General features: G+C 35.0%; 1 protein-coding gene across 3 annotated transcripts; it reads left to right on the top strand.

Moving 5' to 3' along the window:
* Positions 1-207: 207 nt before the first annotated feature.
* Positions 208-20,515, top strand: LOC126856892 (nidogen). Of its 3 annotated transcripts, XM_050605869.1 has the most exons (21): positions 208-464; positions 9,748-10,026; positions 10,188-10,393; positions 10,470-10,561; positions 10,804-10,950; positions 11,615-11,848; positions 12,229-12,757; positions 12,954-13,120; positions 13,441-13,569; positions 13,651-13,749; positions 14,227-14,397; positions 15,078-15,215; positions 16,392-16,517; positions 16,930-17,052; positions 17,395-17,738; positions 18,090-18,426; positions 18,711-18,939; positions 19,321-19,496; positions 19,600-19,708; positions 19,793-19,911; positions 20,088-20,515. In XM_050605869.1, the coding sequence occupies exons 1-21, from the start codon at positions 249-251 to the stop codon at positions 20,222-20,224; spliced, it is 4,107 nt and encodes a 1,368-aa protein (XP_050461826.1). In that variant the 5' UTR covers positions 208-248; the 3' UTR covers positions 20,225-20,515. The 3 variants fall into 3 exon arrangements, with proteins under 3 accessions (XP_050461826.1, XP_050461827.1, XP_050461828.1); XM_050605870.1 differs by lacking the exon at positions 15,078-15,215 and having other exon boundaries at positions 209-464; XM_050605871.1 differs by lacking the exons at positions 15,078-15,215; positions 16,392-16,517; positions 16,930-17,052 and having other exon boundaries at positions 209-464.
* Positions 20,516-20,531: the final 16 nt, after the last annotated feature.

The raw sequence follows: 20,531 nt of genomic DNA, 5'->3' as shown, positions 1-20,531 counted from the left end.
TAGAAAAAGAGAAAAGTTAAAGAATTACATTCGAGATGCATTCAATTGCACGTTTAGTTTATTAGCGGCGGAATCAAAGCGATGTCACGAAATTATCAGCGAGCGCGGGAAGTGAGTGTGACGTTTTATATATTCGGAACGATCGGGCCGGTCGAGGAGCAGCGGCGGGCAAAGACGATTAGGGGGCGGCAAGAGAAGAGACGTCGTGGCCAAGTCGAACAGCAGTAGCGTTAAGGCAGTCCGAGAGAATGGCTCGCGGCGCAGTACGCTGGAGCGTCCTGCTGGGCCTCGCGCTGGCCCTAATCGCGCCCTACACCGCTGCCCTGTCCAAAAACGATCTATATCAATACGCGGCACCGGGTTCCTTGGTCCTCGAGAGCGATCCGAACCGGATGCTGATATCCGCGGAGGCAATCCTCAAAACTCCCATCGTTTTCTACGATAAAATCTACAACTCCATATTCGTGAGTACCGATAGCGATTTTTTTCTTAAATATTATAATTTCTTCAATGTTTCAGATGCAATTTTTCGATCAAATGCTTGTTCATATTAAAATAAATATTTAGATAGCAAAATATTTTTTTTATATTACGAATTTAAAAAATATAAAGTTGATATTATATTTATTATATATTTTTATATTTATTATAAATTTTTATTGATATTATTGATGTGAAAAAAAATCTTGTTCTTCATTCGTTAATACGGGATAGCGAGAAATGTAAAAAAAAAATACAAATTTAATTAATGCTGTTATAAATTAATTTTAATCTACTAATCATCAGCGTACGAACTAATTGCATATAAATATATCGAAAGATGTACATAAAATGTACATAATCGACAATTTGTCTTTTAAACAAATAAAAAGAAAAAGTCTTTTTTCATAATTATTATCATATCTTAATTATAAGATATAAACATAATTTTTAATTTAATAATTAACGTTGCACGATATCATAATCTAAGATCGATATTCTGCCTCTTACAGATACAAATTTTTTAAGAAACAGAAAGTTACTAAAATCATAATAATAATGCCTATTTATAAACAAATATATAAATTAAATTAAAAATTTCATTAACTTATTAACACAAAGTCTGCTATTTATATTTGCAAATATGTGGGTGCGCAGTGAAGTTATTATTAGATAGTCTGCTATTTTTGTATTTACGCTTGTGTAAACTGATCGTCAGTGGAAAACATCGTTCGAGAAAAACGCAAATATTCTTGATAACTCGTTGCAAATCTGTGTATTATGTGTGTGTATGTGTGAATAATATTTTTGCAACTATTATTTACAACTAGATATTTTTATCACTTAATACGTTAATGTGATAATTAATACAATCTTTGTCACACGTAAATCATTTTATTCTATTCTTGTATTAATTTTTTTTCTTTCTGCCATGGTTCTCCGAGAAGTTTCGCTCCTGAAACATAAAATAAAGTTGGTTAGTAAAAATTTTATGAAAAATCATTATTTATTGCAATTTTTTAATATTTATTATAATACAAAATTAAGCATATCGCGTTCATTTCATTTTAAATTAAAGCAAGAATAAAATAAAAACTGAAATTTAGTCGCCTGTTTATATATTTTGTTTATTTTAATGTTTTTTTTTTAACATTTCATGATTATATCAAATTTACATTAAAAAAAGATATATCTAAATTCATTAAATTTATTAATAAAAAGAATATTAAAAATTCTATTTCTCTCTAATTACAAAAAGAAAAAAGTTTTCTACGGACATCTCCAAATTCATTAAGAAGAGAAGTAAAAATGATATTACGCACTCTACAGTATCTACCTATCCTATCTCTCTTTACGAGGCTAGAAAAAGTTAGAATTTTTTTTGTGGCCATCTCATAGATTAGAAAACTTGACGCAGTTTCTCCACGTGACGAACTTTAATTTACGATCCGGTCTAGAAAAAGTCCCGAGACGGCGAGACGAGCGACTAGGCAGTGACAGCCGGCGTAATTCCTCGGTTAATATCAATTTGTCGCGCGGTAGACAATGAGTCCCGCGCGCGCGTTTGATCATTCTCTCAATTCGACTAGCGGTCTAATCCGGTCAACATCTTCTCGCATGACACGAATTCATTGCGCTCTTGCGATGACGAACCAGAGTGACTCTCTAGGCGGCACAATCGCGCCTAATTGCGACGAACGCGCCGCCGCGCCGCGCCGCGCCGCTCATCGCGTACAATTTACGAGGGCCCGTTAATTCGTATGAATGAACGAGCGAGAACGGCGCGCGAACCGGAAGACGATGCAACGCACATCCAGACGAGCGAAGACGCGATAAGATTCCGGTAGTATTCGTGCGCTTAAAGATCGGCGGCAGGCGAAAGCTGCGCGTTGGAACACAAGAGAGCTTCACCGCAATTTGAAAAAGTTTTGAATGTGTTAAAACAAAAAAAAATAAAAAGGATGTATTTTTTTATTTAAACTATATTCCAAATTTCTTATGATTGCGGCGGCTTTTCTAGCTTTGTACATTACATAGTAAAATGTGGTTGAAATTATAAAAATAGTTAAAAGCATTTCATGACCATATATATTTATATTTTTGCGAAATATTCACTCAAATGGGCAAATATGACGGAATAGCTTCTAGAATTTGTCTGCTTGCTTAAACATCCATTAGGATGTCTCTTATTTTGAGCTATTCTACGACGTATCCGAAGGTCATCAAAAAGGCAGAGAGACAATTCCGGCCGTTTCCTTGTTAACGAGAAAGATATTTAAGTCTTGATACGCACTCTTGACTCATCGCGCAAACACAGACAGCGAAACGATTACACAACCGTAGAAACCGGTAACAGGAATTAGAAAAGTTCCGCAGGACACGTGTGATCTAACTTTTCCGCGAATCATCGTACTACTGCGAAGGCGGCGACATGAATGAACATTAATTATGCGCTAATCTCGCGCAAATTAAAGCGAAGGATTCATCTCCCCGAAGCAATTTATTGCGAATCAAGGTGCATGAGCTCATGCATGGAAGCGTTTATGCATTACGCCTCCACGTAGAGTGAACTAATGTTATCAACATTTTCTCGAGTGGAAAATAGTTTTCCTATTGAGACTATTCAACCTTGGCTAACAGCATGGAGTATCTTTAATAAACGATGATCAATCTACATACATATAGCTGAAAGAATATCTACTGTCTTCGTGAGATATATTTAAAAATATATTTGTGTTTGTATTTGTATGAGCAAATATCAAAATATAGGATTATATCAGCTATTAAAATGTATGAAGAATTAACTGTATGTCTTTTTTAATTCATCACGACAGGATTACATGTTGGCAAAGCAATTTAGTGATAGTATTCCATATATTCCATTTTATTTTACATTTTATAATATTCCATTTCAAGCAAGATTATATGAGATAGGAGGATTTTAAAATTCAATATCAAAATTCATTTTCGGATTGGGTATGACTTTCGCAGTCGCCGTTGTCAAAGCACGGCATTAGAGCCATGATCCACCGTGATCCGTTCCATTCATCGTGTTCCGTCAATAATTCAAGCGTCCGCAAAATCATCGTCGCATTATTGATGACGTGCGTACGTGCGCCTCGCTTAGGGACGCGCGTCGAGTCGAATCACACACAGAAACACGGCCGGCTAGTCAGCCGGACGAGCGTAAAGTATAATGACGGATAATTGTGAGAGACTAGGCGGATTAAGAGCCTAGAATGGGAGATTCGATTTTGCAGGTATTGCAGCAATACGTGTACCATAATCGTAATCTTTTTATATTAATCACACGCGCAATAAGCGCCCTGCATAGCATTACATGCATTTTTCGTATATCAAAAGATAGAGCCCAAGAAAAAGATGATCACGATGATTTTTTCCTTTTTCAGTGTAGAAATAAAGGTTGAGAGCCATAAATATGACAGAAAAAGGACAGTTTTAACTTTAGAATCTAATATATATTTAAATTATATGTTCTTGACGTGCATATATTTATTTTAAATGACTTTGTATGGCTGTCTCAATTTATTTATTGTTATCTAAAAAAAGAATGTTATAATAATCTATATATATTTAAGAATACAAAAACACATATTATATTTAAAAGTACAAAACACACACACACACATATATATATATATATATACATTTTATTAATGTCACTAATAAAAATAAAAAAAATAAAAAAATACGCAAAAATTATAATCACTGTACTATTTTGCAAACAAATGCACATTCACTTGGCTATATTGATCGTAAGAGACGCATTTAGCCACGTGAGATTACGAATATGTAAATACCTGCCATTAATCTTGATAACTTTTCACATGAATTAAGTTGCACGAGAGGAAAAATCATACTAATGCATTTCCTGCACCTGCGTCTTTACGAGAGCCATACACTTCGTTATAAAAATATTCATGTGTTTTATAAAACTAACATTATTTGATTCTTCTTGTAAAAATAACACATTAAAAATAAATTTTATAACTTTGTAATATTCTCTTTACCTTCATAGTCCAAATTCGTACGAAAAATACAATAAAAGAAACTTCTCTTGCTATACTTAATCAAATGATCGCATCAAGATAGAGTGTAATACGACAGCTAGTCTGCGACGCAACCGCTGTGTACAATTAGCTTTTTCCCACATTATTTAGTGAAGAATTAGTGGGAGGAATTGCGAAATTCCGCTCGCGATTCTTCTGGATCGACTATGTTGTCGGCTTCGTCATCGCCAGCAAAGTTCAATTAGACTCGACACAAAGTTATCAATTAATTTTATTATCGCTTCTTCCGTTTCTCCAAGTTTTCTTCCTGCCAATTTCATTATCACATATCTTGTCATAACCTTGTAATTATCCTACTAGCTAAATTCAATGTTTCGTAAAAGAACTACTGTACTGGTTTTTTTACGAATGTAATTTCAGTTTTCGCTCGCCTTTCTCTCGAGCATTAGCGCGCATGTTTAGTAGGCAGACAGACATCTTTGTAGGCGTGCAATTTGTTGGAAATGTCGAGGAAAGCGAGCATGCCATGTAAAACTAGACAAGTGTAATTCAAGCACGCAGAGACTTCCGCATGCAAACGCAAAAGCAGACAGCAGCGAACTAATTGATGAGAATTTTGTTTCGTGCGATATAAAAGAAATTATGTACAAGTTTACAAATTTTATAAAAGTTTAGTCAGTCTTACAAATCATTCAAAAATAATGTAATTTAATCAAATAATAATCAATGATTTACTGTACTATTTTTTGCAAAATATTTTTCTCATACATAAATTTAGATATATAAATTTAGATATATAAAAAAGAATCTTTTAAAATAAATTATTTCCTCCGACTACTTCATATATAACAAAAGTTTGTCATGGATACGTATTTCAAAATAGACTTTTAGATAATTTATCAGCAAAACAAACCATGTGTACGCGTAACTTCTTATAATGGTTATCTACCCTAAAAAAAAGATCGTAACAAGTTTTTGTTTTTTAAAGACTTATTAATAGAAAATTAATAATTTCTCATAATTTATGTCGTTAGCATTAATAAAAAATTAATCAAGATAAAAATTGAAGTACTGGATTTATACAAAAAGAAATTTGTAAAAACTTGTACATCATGCGATTCAAGAAAGATAGTTCCGACATTCCAATAGAGCACTTCCTCGGTAGACTCTTAGTGCATTATCATTATTATGCGGACCCAGGTCAGTGACAAATCGCGATTGACACAGATGTATATCGCGACGTATCCACGAACGAAGACGTTCTACTTAGAGGACCTGCCTACACAACAATCATCTTCATTTCGTCGTTTATCGTCGACGATTCGTAGTCATCAAAATGATTGCGACCGATTGCGCGATCGCGTTAGCGCGTGCGGCATGCACGTTACCGAAACCACTACGTCGCACCATCTCTCTCGCCGTCATCGTTGATTCGCAGCTGCTACTATGTTACGACGATTGCGCCAAGATTAGCGGCTAACACTGAAGTCCCGCCATTAGCATACGAATTCGACGCATTCATCCCGAGATACGAACGAGGCTTCAACAGCGCTTATGCATCATCGAGGTGCACCATGAATATTCGTTTCAACGAATGACAGATAATGGAAATATTTTCCTTTACAAATTATATAATAGAAATTATATAATAGAAATCACAAATTATGCTGCATTTTTTCTCGCAGATAATACATGCTGTGACATAAATCAGCTGTTTTCGATAATATTCGAGAATATTCGATATTCTTTAATAAAGCTGGAAAATCTATAAATAAACGCATTCTAATTATATAAATCACATCTTTGTCCCGTTTTGAAATAATATAATTTATAGCCTTAATGCTATATTATTTCATAATTGGTAACATGATTTTTTTAAATTCTCAAACATTCATAAAAAATTGAAAAATAATGTAACTTTAAAAAAGTGATAAGTAAAATTAATTAAAAAACTTGAATTTAAATTTGAATACATTATAAAATGATTGTAATTATTAATTTGCAACTTTAATTAAATTTTGTCTATATTTTATCTCAATGATATACATATATAGCAAGAAATACATATACGTACAATACATATCAATTACAAGATGATTCCCGATAGAGAGAAAAAAAGAATCAAGTGATTTTGTCAGTATAAAAAGTTCCGCATTCGATATTGAAATATTCGTCGATGTGAGAGCCGATCTCAAATTATTTCTGTTGAAACACTAGAACGTTATCGACGGTATCAGGAAGAGAGATGGCAGCCAGCACAGATTCCTTCTGTTACTTCCACAGGCCATATTATCTATTTCCACCGTTTTCTCCCGCTATTCCCCACATATGTGTGCGTGTGTGTCATCGGCTCGGCTCTGACCTACGACCTCGGAGATAGCCTCGGCAGTGATAGCGGACCGAACTTTCCCACTAGCTGACTTACGCGAATGTCAAAATGTCCGATCATATAGACAGGCTTGGATGAGACTATCAATACTGGTTTGACATCTCCAGGCATCGATTATTGGACGCCTCGATGACCGATACTGATTATCAGTCCATAAACTCGCATATATATATATATATATATATATATATATATATATATATATAACGGAATGAATAATATTGATTGGATATTGAAAATTGAAAGACTTCTGTTTTTTTGCTAATTGCAATTGTATTTAATATGCGGAAACGCGCGAATAATATTCTGATAATTATAAAAAAAAAATTAAGAGACTATCTAATAAATTCGTTACATATAAAAATAATATTTGCTTTCCTCTCTAAATATAATTAAAATGATATTGATATAATTAATGAATATATGAATTAATTGATGCATATCACAATCTAATATTAAATTTTTTTGCATGAACAAATAAAATCCAATTTATTCAATATATTCTCTCAAATATTTTTAATAGTAATAAATTTAATATGCAACGTATTTGTAAAAAAAAATTGTTTAATATAACAAATAGAATTTGCTTTAATACAAAAAAATTGTATTATAAAGATAATGTTACAGTAAAATACAATCGAAAAATCTAATTCATATCTTTAAATAACGAAATAATAAATAACTATTTGATTATAAAACTATATGTAAAATTATAAAACAAGTCTAATGGCAGAATAATGCTGCAATAGGGTTTATTACTTTGTCGCCCTAATTCGTGTCAATTCACTTGAATCGGGTCACTTGTTAACGGTGCGCGCGACTTGAGAGAACATTAAATTCGATGCGGCGCCCGTGATATTAACCTCACGTGAAAACAATATGGGTCATTTGAGCAAACGGACATTCTAACTTGGACTTTGAGTGGCGCATAAAAATTAACGTTCATGAATCAGAACGTGAGAATGAAACACGAAACCATACAGATGTAAGACCGGACAGATACAAAAATTCGTAAGAGATATTAAGCGAATGAAAATTTCTTCGCGTTTCACAAACACTGTTTTAAAAAAACTTATAAAGAAATTCCATTATTTATAAATTTATTATTCTTTAATCATTTCTTTTTAATAAATTAAAAATTGATATATATATATAATAAAATCTCACAAATGTTTTAAACTTTCGTTAAAAATAAAATAAACTATACAGCAAAACAATATCAATTCAAATTCACTTTCTTAACTCAAAGATTAATTAATATTGAAACGGTAAAAGTGAATAGGGTGAGAACCACACTAATCATTTCTTCTCAGCGCAATATTTAGGACGGTTGCACCGCTCTTTCGGAGAGTTTTAATTTTGTTTCCTTAATGACAAGCCGCTTCTTACGGAGAAACAGCTGCGGCTTGACACTGCACAAAGAGTGCATCGTGTCGAATATGAAGTAAGAGAGGCACGTTTGGCGCACTTCGTTTTAGCCAATTGACGAAATAAGTCAGCGGCCCCAGTGAGGATAACGTGACCGCGTTTGTTTGACTGTTTTTTTCCGCTTTGAAATGGATAATGAAGAATAATGAAGAATAATTGGTTTTATTTTTTTACTTTTCGCTTCTTAAGGGGATCAATTTTTTGGAGTTTAAAAAAAGTTTTGCAATATAGAGGAATAATGCAAATTAATAGATTCATAGACAATAGAAATATAATTTACATTTAAATATCTTTTATATCACAAAGATATAATTTATATTTTTTTTAATCTCTAAAATATTACATATGTATGTATGTATGCTCCTCAAATGTTCCTTTATTTATGTATAATTATATATATCTTTTGTGTTTTATTTAAAGAGAAAAATTAACAATAATATTGCAATGTTCTCGGATAATGCAATTATTACATATTATAATTTTTTTTTGTTTTCACAAAATTTCTAAAAAAAGTCATTAATATCCTGCAAATACATCTTGTCACTTTCACCGATGGTTTCCTTGCGAAGATCGCAATCTCAACGAGATCATCATGATTCTTTCGCAAGCTTCCGCAAACATATCGTCTTCTCAACAATCGCGCGTTGTTGGGTGAATGACTTTTTGATGATAGGCGCTCGCTCATTAACATCATCATGTATATCGCGATTCGCAGTCAAATCAACGCAGAGTGCGGGCCTCACCCTCCTCTCCTAATTATGTCATTGTCGGATTTCTCGCTGACAGCTCGTGCCAACGATTTACCTGCTGACCCGCTGGCGCCGACCAACCTTCTACCATGCGCGCATCACTAGACGGCATCTGATTTACTGACACTGCGTACCGGCTGTGTACACGAGTGCGACTCTTGGCATCGAAATTAACGTAAATAATGTGAATCCCGCTGCGACTAGATCAATGCACTCTGCGACCGAGAAATTCGCAGAAATTCGTAGAAAACGCGACAAACCGTGCATATTTTTCGAGCGTTGCTTTAAAGAGGAAAATACTGTAACATTGTTTAATTAATAAAAACTGTAACTACATTGAAAGAAAAATTAATTTAATTAAGTGTAATGCCGTAAATATCTGTTAGACTGTAACAAGTTTTAAATATTAATTTTTCATCTCAATGTTTACAGTATAAATAAAATCTGAGTATTTAATTACTCTCTTATCACGTGTAAATAAATGAAACCTTTGGAAACTTCTCTCTCTCTCTTCGCATTTTCTCTTTCTACAAATTCCCTCTATCATTTCTCTCTGTAAATGATCTAATTTTCCAATATTTTCAAATTCTTGTTAAACGTGAAATTGAAGCTGGACATAGTCATAGATCGTTTCGATTAATGAACGTCAAGGCTGGAAAATCGGTTTCAGGTAAATGGAAATGGCGTTCTTTCATTCGCGAGGGCAATGCAAAGATTCTTCAACATCGCGTTCCCTCTTGACGATCCAGTAATCGCGCCTCTCTACACACATGTCGACACAAGAGGTTCGGGAACGGTTTATTATAGCGAAACCGATTCTCTCGAGATTCTCGCTAGAGCCGGAGGATTGGTTCGAAGCGCTTTCAAGGACGCCGTCGACTTCGTACCTACGCATGTGTTTTTGACCACCTGGGTGGACGTTGGTTATTACAACGAGCGCAACGATAAGGTAAATTGTTTGGAAAAATTTTGAAAAAATTTTGACAGTATTCTCTCTTTGTTGTATTTAATATTAAACTTCTTTTCACTAATACAAAGAAAATAAAAAATTAATAAACATGTAATAAGCTTTCCTAAGAATGTGAGCATTCATCGAGTCTCGCCTTTCAGGTGAATACTTATCAAGTCGCTATATCATCCAATGGTTCGCATTCCTTTGTTGAACTGCTATACCCGGAAAATGGTATACAGTGGATTCAGGGTGAATCGCATCCCAGCGGACTCCCGGATGCCAAGGCGCAGGCAGGATTCATGAGCGAGGGCAAAATGTATACCCTGAGGGGCTCGGGCACCGACCAAATTCAGAATGTCGACAAGTGAGTAATGGGGAGAGTAAAGGCGCCGGTTATATTCACATACGACGTATTCATGGGTCTTTGTAATTGTTTTCAGGTGGTCGAATGTAAATAGGCCTGGTCAGTGGCTGTTTCAAGTCGGTCCCATCGACGAGGGCGAAAATATAAAGATTCCCGATAATATCGAAGGTAATACGAAAAAGTTCAAATCATATGATATATAAAAAAAAAAAATATTTTAAAAATATACAATTCTCTTATTCATAAAAAAATTATTCGTAACATTATATGCGTTTATACAACGACACTGAAGATGATTTTATATTTAACATTTCTATCTCACGGATATATTTTGGCTTGTGTAAATTGCGTAAATTAGATATTATTCTTGCATCTCATGACTTTAATTATAACTAATATACACTTTTTAGACACTATGACTATGCATCAAGCGGCCAGCTGCAGGACCGGCGCTACTACTTGTCATAGCAAAGCGACCTGCATCGATTACGAGATCGGATTCTGCTGCAGCTGCAAGCAAGGCTATTTCGGCAACGGAAAATCCTGCCAGCCAAACGGTAAGTTATTTATCAACGGCAATTGTCAAAAACTCGCGTTGCGAGATAAGTTCGAGCTAATGGCATGCAAACGCGGCCTTTGAAGTATTCTCGAAACAGAGATAAAGAAGAAATCTTTCAACATTCCCCTCTGAACTCCCGACAACGCTCCGTCTAACGCGAACAAAGATACGCAGAAGTCGTCTCGGGTAGGACAAATAGATGCATCGCAGTAAGTAGCTGCGTTTGCTCGAGTGCGCTCTCTGATCTATTCATAGTTTACGAGACTGATTTTTACGACTTCCACGGTAACATCGTAAAGGCAGCAATATACCTGGAAATGACCCGCGAGATTCTTTGATGATCGCGTCGCGATTGAGCGCGTTGAAGTATCCCTGCCGATAATTGCATAAAAAAAATACGATGCTTTTTAAAAGATACGAAATGCTTTTTTAAGAAAACCGGTATTATATTTTTTCAAATGCTATTTTCTCATTGATTTAATAATGTATAAGAATATAAATAGATAATCTTGTGTATAATATTTCAGAAAAATAAATATCTTATACACATAAAAAAAAAAAAACGATTAATCAACAATAATCATAAAATTCGTTAATGATAGAAAATTAATATAGTAAAGATTTAAAAATATGACATTTTTACTGAAAAATAAAATTTTTAGACGTGCCTCTTCGTGTTATTGGCCGAATATCTGGTACGCTCAACGGCGTGGAAATCCCGTCAAGAGATCTTCAGTGCTACGTACAAACCAAAGATGGACGAACATATACCGCTTTATCGAGAGTGCCCCAAGAAATCGGCGCTAGTTTTCAACTTCTAGGCAATTTGGGCAGCGTGATCGGTTGGCTGTTCGCGAAACCGGTTAGTGATACTGAAAACGGATATGAACTTACAGGCAAGTAATTTTATATTACAAAATCTTCAAAAATCAATTTTGATCGAATATAACACATTTTGATCTTTTTATTTATTCAGAGAAAGATAAATAGAGAGAAGCAGAGAAAAAGAAAGGAGCGTATGTTGTATATATTTTTAAAATAAATTAATAATTAATGAAGTAATCTTTTATATTACATATATTAACAATATTGAAAAAAGCAATGTCACACAAAATTTTTCTAAAGAAAAAAAAAAAATTGAATCTATAACAACCACGATTACGAACATTTCGGTATTGCATTGTATTAATTTCTCAGACTCATAAAATTTACAAGATTGTCAAACGCGGTAGCGTTTACGAACAAAAATATTTATACGAGTGTATTTCACGCACAGGTGGTTTATTTAATCACACGGCGGACCTGGTTTTCCCATCAACCGGCGACCAAGTGACAATACGCAGCAATTATCTCGGATTGGACGTGTTCGGTCAACTAAAGATGGAAGCGAACATCGAAGGTACGGTACCGCATCTCGAAAGGGACACGAAAGTGGACTATGGTGATTACGACGAGCTCTACACTCGCGCCCAACCGGGGCTGATCCGTACCCAAAGCGAGCGTACTTGCAAACTACTACGTGGTGGCGGAGACGAGCAGGAAATCACCTTCACGTTGGATGAAACAATTAGCTATCAGGAATGTCCGTATGGTATCTTCGATCCCGAAGATGACACGACTAGATTAAAGTTTTTCAGAGGCATCACTACTTACGAGGCCACCGAGGGTATCATACGATTTGCCGTTAATACTAAGGTAACGCCTCTTGAGGAGGAAGATCCGTGTATTCAAGGACGACAGACTTGCGGTGATCACAGCTCCTGCGTGGTCGATGGGGATAGTTTCAAATGTGTGTGCAATGCAGGGTGAGTATTGATTTTTTTTATAAGATTAATTCGTAAAAAAAATCTTAATATCGTAAATATTCAAAAAAAAGTTTGTTTTAGAATATATTTGATATATCGTAAATAAAAATATATCTCAATTTTAGTGTCAATGTATATTGATTTTATTTTGATTTTTTAATTAAATATCAATGATACTGCATTTATTATATCGAAGGTATCAGTATCTATACGAAGAGGATGGCAGTGCGATTTGCGTAGACGTGAACGAATGCACGGCCGGTAATCACATGTGTTCTCTGGATGCTCAATGCATTAATCAAGAAGGCAGCTATACGTGTCAATGCAGAGCTGGTTTTACTGGAGACGGTCGAATTTGTGAAAGTAACTGCATTTGTTTCATAATAAATTATTATATCTTAAAATCACAATTATCATACTCTGATAACATTTCAATGTCGATCAAGTTCTTACTGCTGATAGCGACGAAAATAATGTTAACATCTAACAATACTCTCGGTTAAATCCTATTTTTAAATTAATTCCAATTTTGAAGATATTTAGAAATATATTTTGAAAATAAAATATTCGTATATAAAATATTATACTAAAATGATATTCATATCTCTTAGTTTACAGCTATTTAGTGAGCGCTCAATAGTATCTAATTTTATATTCGAAAAATTTATTTATCCATAATGCAGGATTGCCGTCTTGCGAGGATATTCGCTGCGGAGATTATGAACAATGTGCAATGATCAGAGGTACACCTACGTGTATTTGTATGCCTGGTTTCGAAGAAACAGATCAAGGCTGTTATCCCGCTCAGCATGGTAAAATGTTTTCCAGATAAAATAGAGTGGCAAAAGAATGCTGCTGATTATCGTATTATTATTGAAAAACTACTTTTACAGTACCCTGTAACGAGGAGGATAACTGTTCGTCTTATGGCCTTTGCAGTTTTGACGGAAATAGGAAGAAGTACGTTTGCGTGTGTATGCCCGGCTACGTCGGTGAGTGGAGAGCTCAAGAAAAAATCTTTGCCTACTGTTAATAATTTAAAAAAAAAAATTTTGACAGTATAGAGAAAATATCCTGTAAAATATATACACAAATCAATACAAATTCATATAAATACTCAAATCATTATCATATTGGAAAATAATATTTTAGCGCAAAAATTTATCTAGGCACATCATTTGACAGTTCATAAGAGACGTTCATCTTTAATATTTTTTGTTCCTCATAATTTCAATTATAGTACACCTCTTATATAATTCTTTATTCATAACGTCCGCTATCAAATATTTCAATTTTAATATAAATTTTAAGATAATTAAAAAAATAAAGTAATTAAATTAAAATTGCAAATTATAATTGAATATTTGTCGCACGATGAAACGACAAGTGATGCTTTAAACATGCATGACCACAATGCAATAAATGTGAAGTATTTTCTGCCTTTTATTTACATATGCGATTATTTACAGGCGATGGATACACGTGTTATTCCGAGTCCGATATCACCACCACCACAACAGACGAACCGCCGCAACCGCAGTGTCTGATGGAAATGTGTTGGTGTCCAAGCGGCTGGGAATTCCGCAACCATGCCTGCGTAAGGCAAGAGGGAGAATCCACGACAGTTGATTATCGAGACTGTAAGTTGCACGAAAAATAATCCCATAATCGGTTTATCATATGGCGGTATTTGTGAAACGTGAAAGTTTTTAGCACGGATTAGATCGATGCAATTTCTCTCCGTTATTCGAATATGCATCATAGTATGCTATTGCACATATGCATCATAGCATGCTTCGCATGGAGGAATTCTACGTATCGATAATTATTTGATTGCAATAATAATTAATTATACAATAATAATTAATACAATAATAATTAAGTAATTCTTTCTATTGAAATATGTGATTGTATCAAAAAATTGAAGATCCTCGGAAAAACGTAAGAATAGAACAGAATAAATACATTATAAAATATTACATTTTGTTTTATTCAATTACACTAAAATATAGCTACGCCTAGTAGCTATAGATGTTAATAGTTCCATATTATTATAAATTCAAATTGTGACAATGTTTGTCGACGGAAGCATCACATTCAAATTTCTCCGAGGATCGTTCAATTATACATAAAAATTAAAATGCAGCTAAGAATTAAAACAATTTAATCAACAACACGACAAATAATTGCATGTGAATAAATTAACATGAATAAATTGAATTTTCCCCGCGATACGACGATGATCAATATTTAATAACGAGTGATGTTACGTGATCGTTAATGCAACGAACATCGTTCGTCGATGCATAATGCGTTTTAGTATCGGCACATCCGCTCCCGGAATGCTTCGACGACGTCTGCATATGTCCCATGGGATACGATTACGTCCATTTGGAACGAATTTGCGTTTCGCTGCCAGGATACCACCACGACACGATGGGTCCATCAGGATCTAACCGTACGACGCATTCACTGCTTGGTTTTAAGCTATTTATATTCATTAATGAGTGTTAAGCTCGCCTCCGCATACCGTTCTTTTTAACGAGCTTGCGGCGATGACGCATGCTGCTTTTATTTCCGCGCTACTTTTTTAATTCCATTATATTGTGCGATATATATATCTCATCTCACTAATTAAACAAAACGCTTGCGAGCTCGCAAATTGTGCGAGAATTAAAATAACGTTTTTATAACATAAACGAAATTGCAAATAATATAATGACATGTGTTAACAACATTCTCGTTTTACGAAGCTTGATGTGAATCGCGTGAAAATTTGCGAACTCACATCCCAAGTGTTTCGAAAAGCGAAAAAGGGCGAGCGAGAAAAAAACTTCGTCGACAAATAAGTGTACTCGAAGTTTTGTTATCTTCCAAGTCCTTAAACTCACTTTCAGAAACTTGCGACGCGCAACATCTTAGTGAATAGTACGACGGAAGATTATCTCGGAAAATTAGGAAAGATGTCTGCAACGCAAGCAATTCCCTTAAAAAGGAACTAAAATCAAAGTATTCAAACGTGACTAAAATATTCTGCATATAATTTTAATAAACTTGTTTCATTAAACATTTTTTTAAATATTCATATTGTGAGTAATACAGTAATATATTTCATGTTGAAATATTCATATTACATACGAACATAAAATACGAAATAAGTTATGTGATTTCCAGACAAATGCTTATTTCGTTCAGAAAATGTTTTTGGTATTTATCTGAGACGCTTCAAGCTACATATCAAAATAGGTTTTGACATTCTGATGATTGCGATGAAAACTAATGCATCGAATCTAATATTCTTTGAACGATATTTTCTCTCGAAACTTTCGTCTCACGTAATGCTGCGATCACGAAATCAATTCTTCGCAAAGATACGAAATAGAAATAGCATGTCCCGAATAGCTGATATATCTGTCGACGAATTCAGAGATATCGAGACATTTTGCAAACGACTAGCAGAAAAATTATTCAATAATTAACTCGTAACTCTTTACGTTTCGATCGAAGACGTGTTCACAACATCGCGAAATCTTGCCACTTCCATTAAATTTTTCGGTCTCGCTATCGGGATAGCCAGCTATCGTCGCCGCTTGCCATGCAATGTATCATAATCGCGCACACGCTTGTGTCCCAGTATCTTGCAACGTGGTGAACAGGTGTCATCCCTACGCGCAATGCATCTACGTGACGACCACCCGCGACTACGAGTGCCGCTGCAATCCGGGATACGAGGGCGACGGTATGGAATGCACCAAGACAGGTACGTGTAAAATGCATCTTGCATCTGCATTTAGCAAGTTAATCAATAAATGACAACTAAATATTGTGTTAGAAAGCGCACTTTAAATACTCTGATATATATTATATGCTATATAATATATATATATATATATATAGTTTTTTAAAAATTATTATTACGTATACACTCGTAAAATACTTTCACAAATAAAAAAATAAAGAAATCTAAATCGCAATACTTTCCTTTCAGTTTATAAATTATTCATAAAATTCAAAATTAATATATTATTTCTCGAAACTATAATGCGCTTTCCCCGATGCTCTTGCATTCAATAATTACATTTTTCCCGAGGAAAAAATCTAAATCATAAAAGGAATGCGAAGGTACGTTAATAATAATAAAACGGTACGATCTTTTCTTCTTCTTCGCGCAGAGATATCCTGCTTGGAAGTGGACATCTGCGACCCCAATGCGTCTTGCCAGCACGAGGAACCGCTAGCAAAGTGCGTGTGCAATCCAGGATATGAAGGCGATGGAACAACATGCAGTCCTATCGGTGCTTTCATTATCCTTATAATTTTTTTTTTTTTTAATTTTTGTTTCTCTCGTTTCGCGCACGACGCGCTTCGGAATGTCAATGCGATTTTTTTCTCTCTTTTTCTCTTTCGGCGATTACCACTGGCACGCATATCGCCTCCTTTACATTCCGCATTATCATGTAAATTGAAAAACCGCATACTCTCATGAGCTTTGAACTCTCAGTTCGACTAGTAATTATTTCAGACAATATCAAGATCTTTCTCACACGTTGTCTTTTATATCGCGCTGTAAGCTGCATAATACGAATCGAGAAATGCGCCAAACTGACATTTTCTCTGGTAACTTCCTTGCGTTTTAGACGAGTGCAACGACAATTCCGAGTGCGAAGAGAATGAACGATGCACCTACCATCCCGTCAGCTCGCGCTACGAATGTACCTGCAACCTCGGATTCAGCTTAGTGGACGATCGATGTGTGCTATCAGATTGCTCGACGAATCCTTCTCAATGCCACGTTAACGCGCAGTGCGTGTCGTCCGGCGACGGTGGCTACAAATGCGTCTGCATAAACGGCTATCACGGCGACGGTATGCGCCAATGCGTGGAGGATCATATCGGCTGTAACGTTTTGAATAACTGCGGCCGAAACGCAGTATGTGGATACAATCAAACATCCGCGAATTTCGCCTGCATTTGTCAACCGGTGCGTACAGATGCGTATCACATGTCGCATTATATAAGATAATCAAACTTGTTATCATCACACGTGTACGTGCATACACTCGTACGTTACTACATTATGTCGAATATTACCTGAATATGTAGTCTATACACTATGGTTTATCGAGTCAATTTTAAATATTAGTAATTAAAAATTAGCAAAATCTGACGTACGGTTATCTGCTCAAGAGAGAGAAAAAACAAAATAAATTTATGAATAATTGGATAAATACTTATACTTGAAAATTTTATATGATCACAAAGCAAGGTTTTCGGCAATACTATGCCGTCTCTCTTGTCATGGTTCTTTATAATGTAAGCTTGCCGCTTTTAGGGTTACTACGGTGACGGTTTCACGTGCCTTCCACACACATCGTGCAGACGTGATCCGAGTCTCTGCTCTCCGGACGCAACGTGCGTGTCGGCCGGTGAAAATCAATTTGCTTGCGTTTGCAACGAGGATTACATCGGCGACGGCGTAAACTGTAAGCGCCGGCCGAGGCACGACTCTAATTTTTTGCTGGTAAACCAAGGAATGGCCACGCATCGGATACCATTCGTGCCTACGCAACAGAATCCAGGAAATCCCATCTACATAGTTTACACGCAGATGGCGATCGCCCTAGATATCGATTGCCTCGACGGCAAAGCTTACTCCAGTGATATTACTGGTATAATTGCTCGTTTATATTGAAAAGTCGATTTGCTCCAAGTTTGTCAATAACATGCATTAAAAATCAGTCTAGCTTTTCATCATTATTTCATAAAATAATACTACTTTTATTTTTAATAAAAATCTAAAGTTTTACTATATTCTTATAATAAATGCGACAAATTGATTTTTTATTATTAATAATTAATATATTTCTTAATTATCGTCGTGCTAAAAAAGTAAAATGATATAAGAACAAGATATTTTGGCAATGAATAAAATCGCAATCCATCTATCCCGCAGGTAACAGAATAATCGAACTATCTTACAACGGATCGATGGCACAAACATTTATTCCGAAAGTTAGCAGTCCCGAGGGATTGTCGGTCGATTGGGTCTCAAGAAACATCTTCTGGACCGATTCAGGCAAGACGACCGTCGAAGTTGCCAGCCTAGTAACAAAGAAACGCAAAGTCCTCGTTTCCGATGGACTGGTCAATCCAAGGGGAATAGCTGTTCATCCATATCGGGGGTAAGAATATATAAAAGCGCGGAGAAAATCTATTTGCAAAACTTTTCAGTTCCGCGTACTTCAAAATCCTCTCCGATCTTACTGCAATCATTCTTGCATACATTATTTGCATGATAACATCGATGAAATTTCTTCGAGTTTCTAATCGTAAATTATTTTTTGCTGCATATTAGGAAACATCAATTTTCTTTTGTGTCTACAGACAGTTTTTCTTAAACATTTTCAAATTAATTTTCATTAATAAGAATAGCAAGATGCGATAAAATAATTTTAAATTCGTAATATTAAAATATTTATATTTCAATCATTGAATTGTAAGATTATTGATGTAATTTTGTAAATTGTTATTTAAATTTTCACAAAGAATATTTTCATTTTCAGGAAAATATTTTGGTCTGACTGGAATCGCGCTTCTCCAAAATTGGAGTGGGCTAACGAAGATGGTACAGACCGAGCAATCTTCCTTCAGGGTGATTACGTTAAGCTGCCAAATTCATTAAGTATTGATTGGTCGACAGATGAGCTCTGTTGGGCTGATGCTGGGACGTTTACGATAAGTAAATATAGATTTTAATCACGTCAAAATACTATCTTTATTAATCTTAAGCAAGAAAATATCCGATGACGATAAATAATCTGACAATAATCTCTTGTTCTTAGGTTGCATCGAAATAGATAGCAAGAAGGTCAACATCGTCGCGAATGAACTTTCTTATCCGTTCGGCTTGGCAATATCTCAAAATTATTACTATTGGACTGACTGGAAAACGTAAGGCAATAAAGTATTTATGGAAATCTAGAGAAGCGATATAAAATTCAAAAGCTTTTATATATTATCTTACTTATATTGCAGAAACAAGATCGAAGTCGGCATGAAAATTAATGGCGAAAGACGCACACCGTTATCTGTCCCGCCAGGTGGAAGCGGAAAACTATACGGCATTGTCGTCGTTCCTGAGTCATGCCCGAGAAGTAAATTTCATCTCCATAAATACATTTCTTGATATAAATTTTATTAGTTAAATTTTGCCAAAAATAAAATTAACAAAACTTGTGAATGTTTATTATATCTAAAAATTCCGGGAATTTAATATATCGTCTGAAATTTCAATTAATATTTAAGATTTAATATTTATTTTTTCGCACAGTAACCAACGTGTGCCAATATGATCATGGAAGGTGTAACAAGGATCAGCTATGTCTACCGGACGGCCAGGGCGGTAGGACGTGTGCGTGCGCAGACGATGCGAAAGAATCTTGCACCGACTCCCGTTATCCGTCTTAAATCCGTCCCTTCAATCTCGTACGGAAAAGAAGTAACGCAAAATCTTGTCTCGCACTCGATATTAACCGATAAAGAAGCTCGCGCATTGTCGCTCAACATCGAGCTATGATCATAAAAGTAGCCACTAGATCAAGTGTAAATTATGACATTAATCTTAATATTGATTAGCCTCATCGACATCCACAATTAATATTTACTTTTGTATCTATCAATCGCGACGACAAACTGTATTGCGATTTGATCTTATTTAATAAAAGTGAAAGAAGCAGCGAGCGATGCTTTACAACGTAATATTTATAGGATTGAT

The sequence above is a fragment of the Cataglyphis hispanica genome, chromosome 20, assembly GCF_021464435.1.
Source record: "Cataglyphis hispanica isolate Lineage 1 chromosome 20, ULB_Chis1_1.0, whole genome shotgun sequence".
Classification (NCBI taxonomy): Eukaryota; Metazoa; Arthropoda; class Insecta; order Hymenoptera; family Formicidae; genus Cataglyphis; species Cataglyphis hispanica.
The sequence above is the reverse complement of the archived record's forward strand: the minus strand, read 5'-3'. Positions and strand labels throughout refer to the sequence as shown.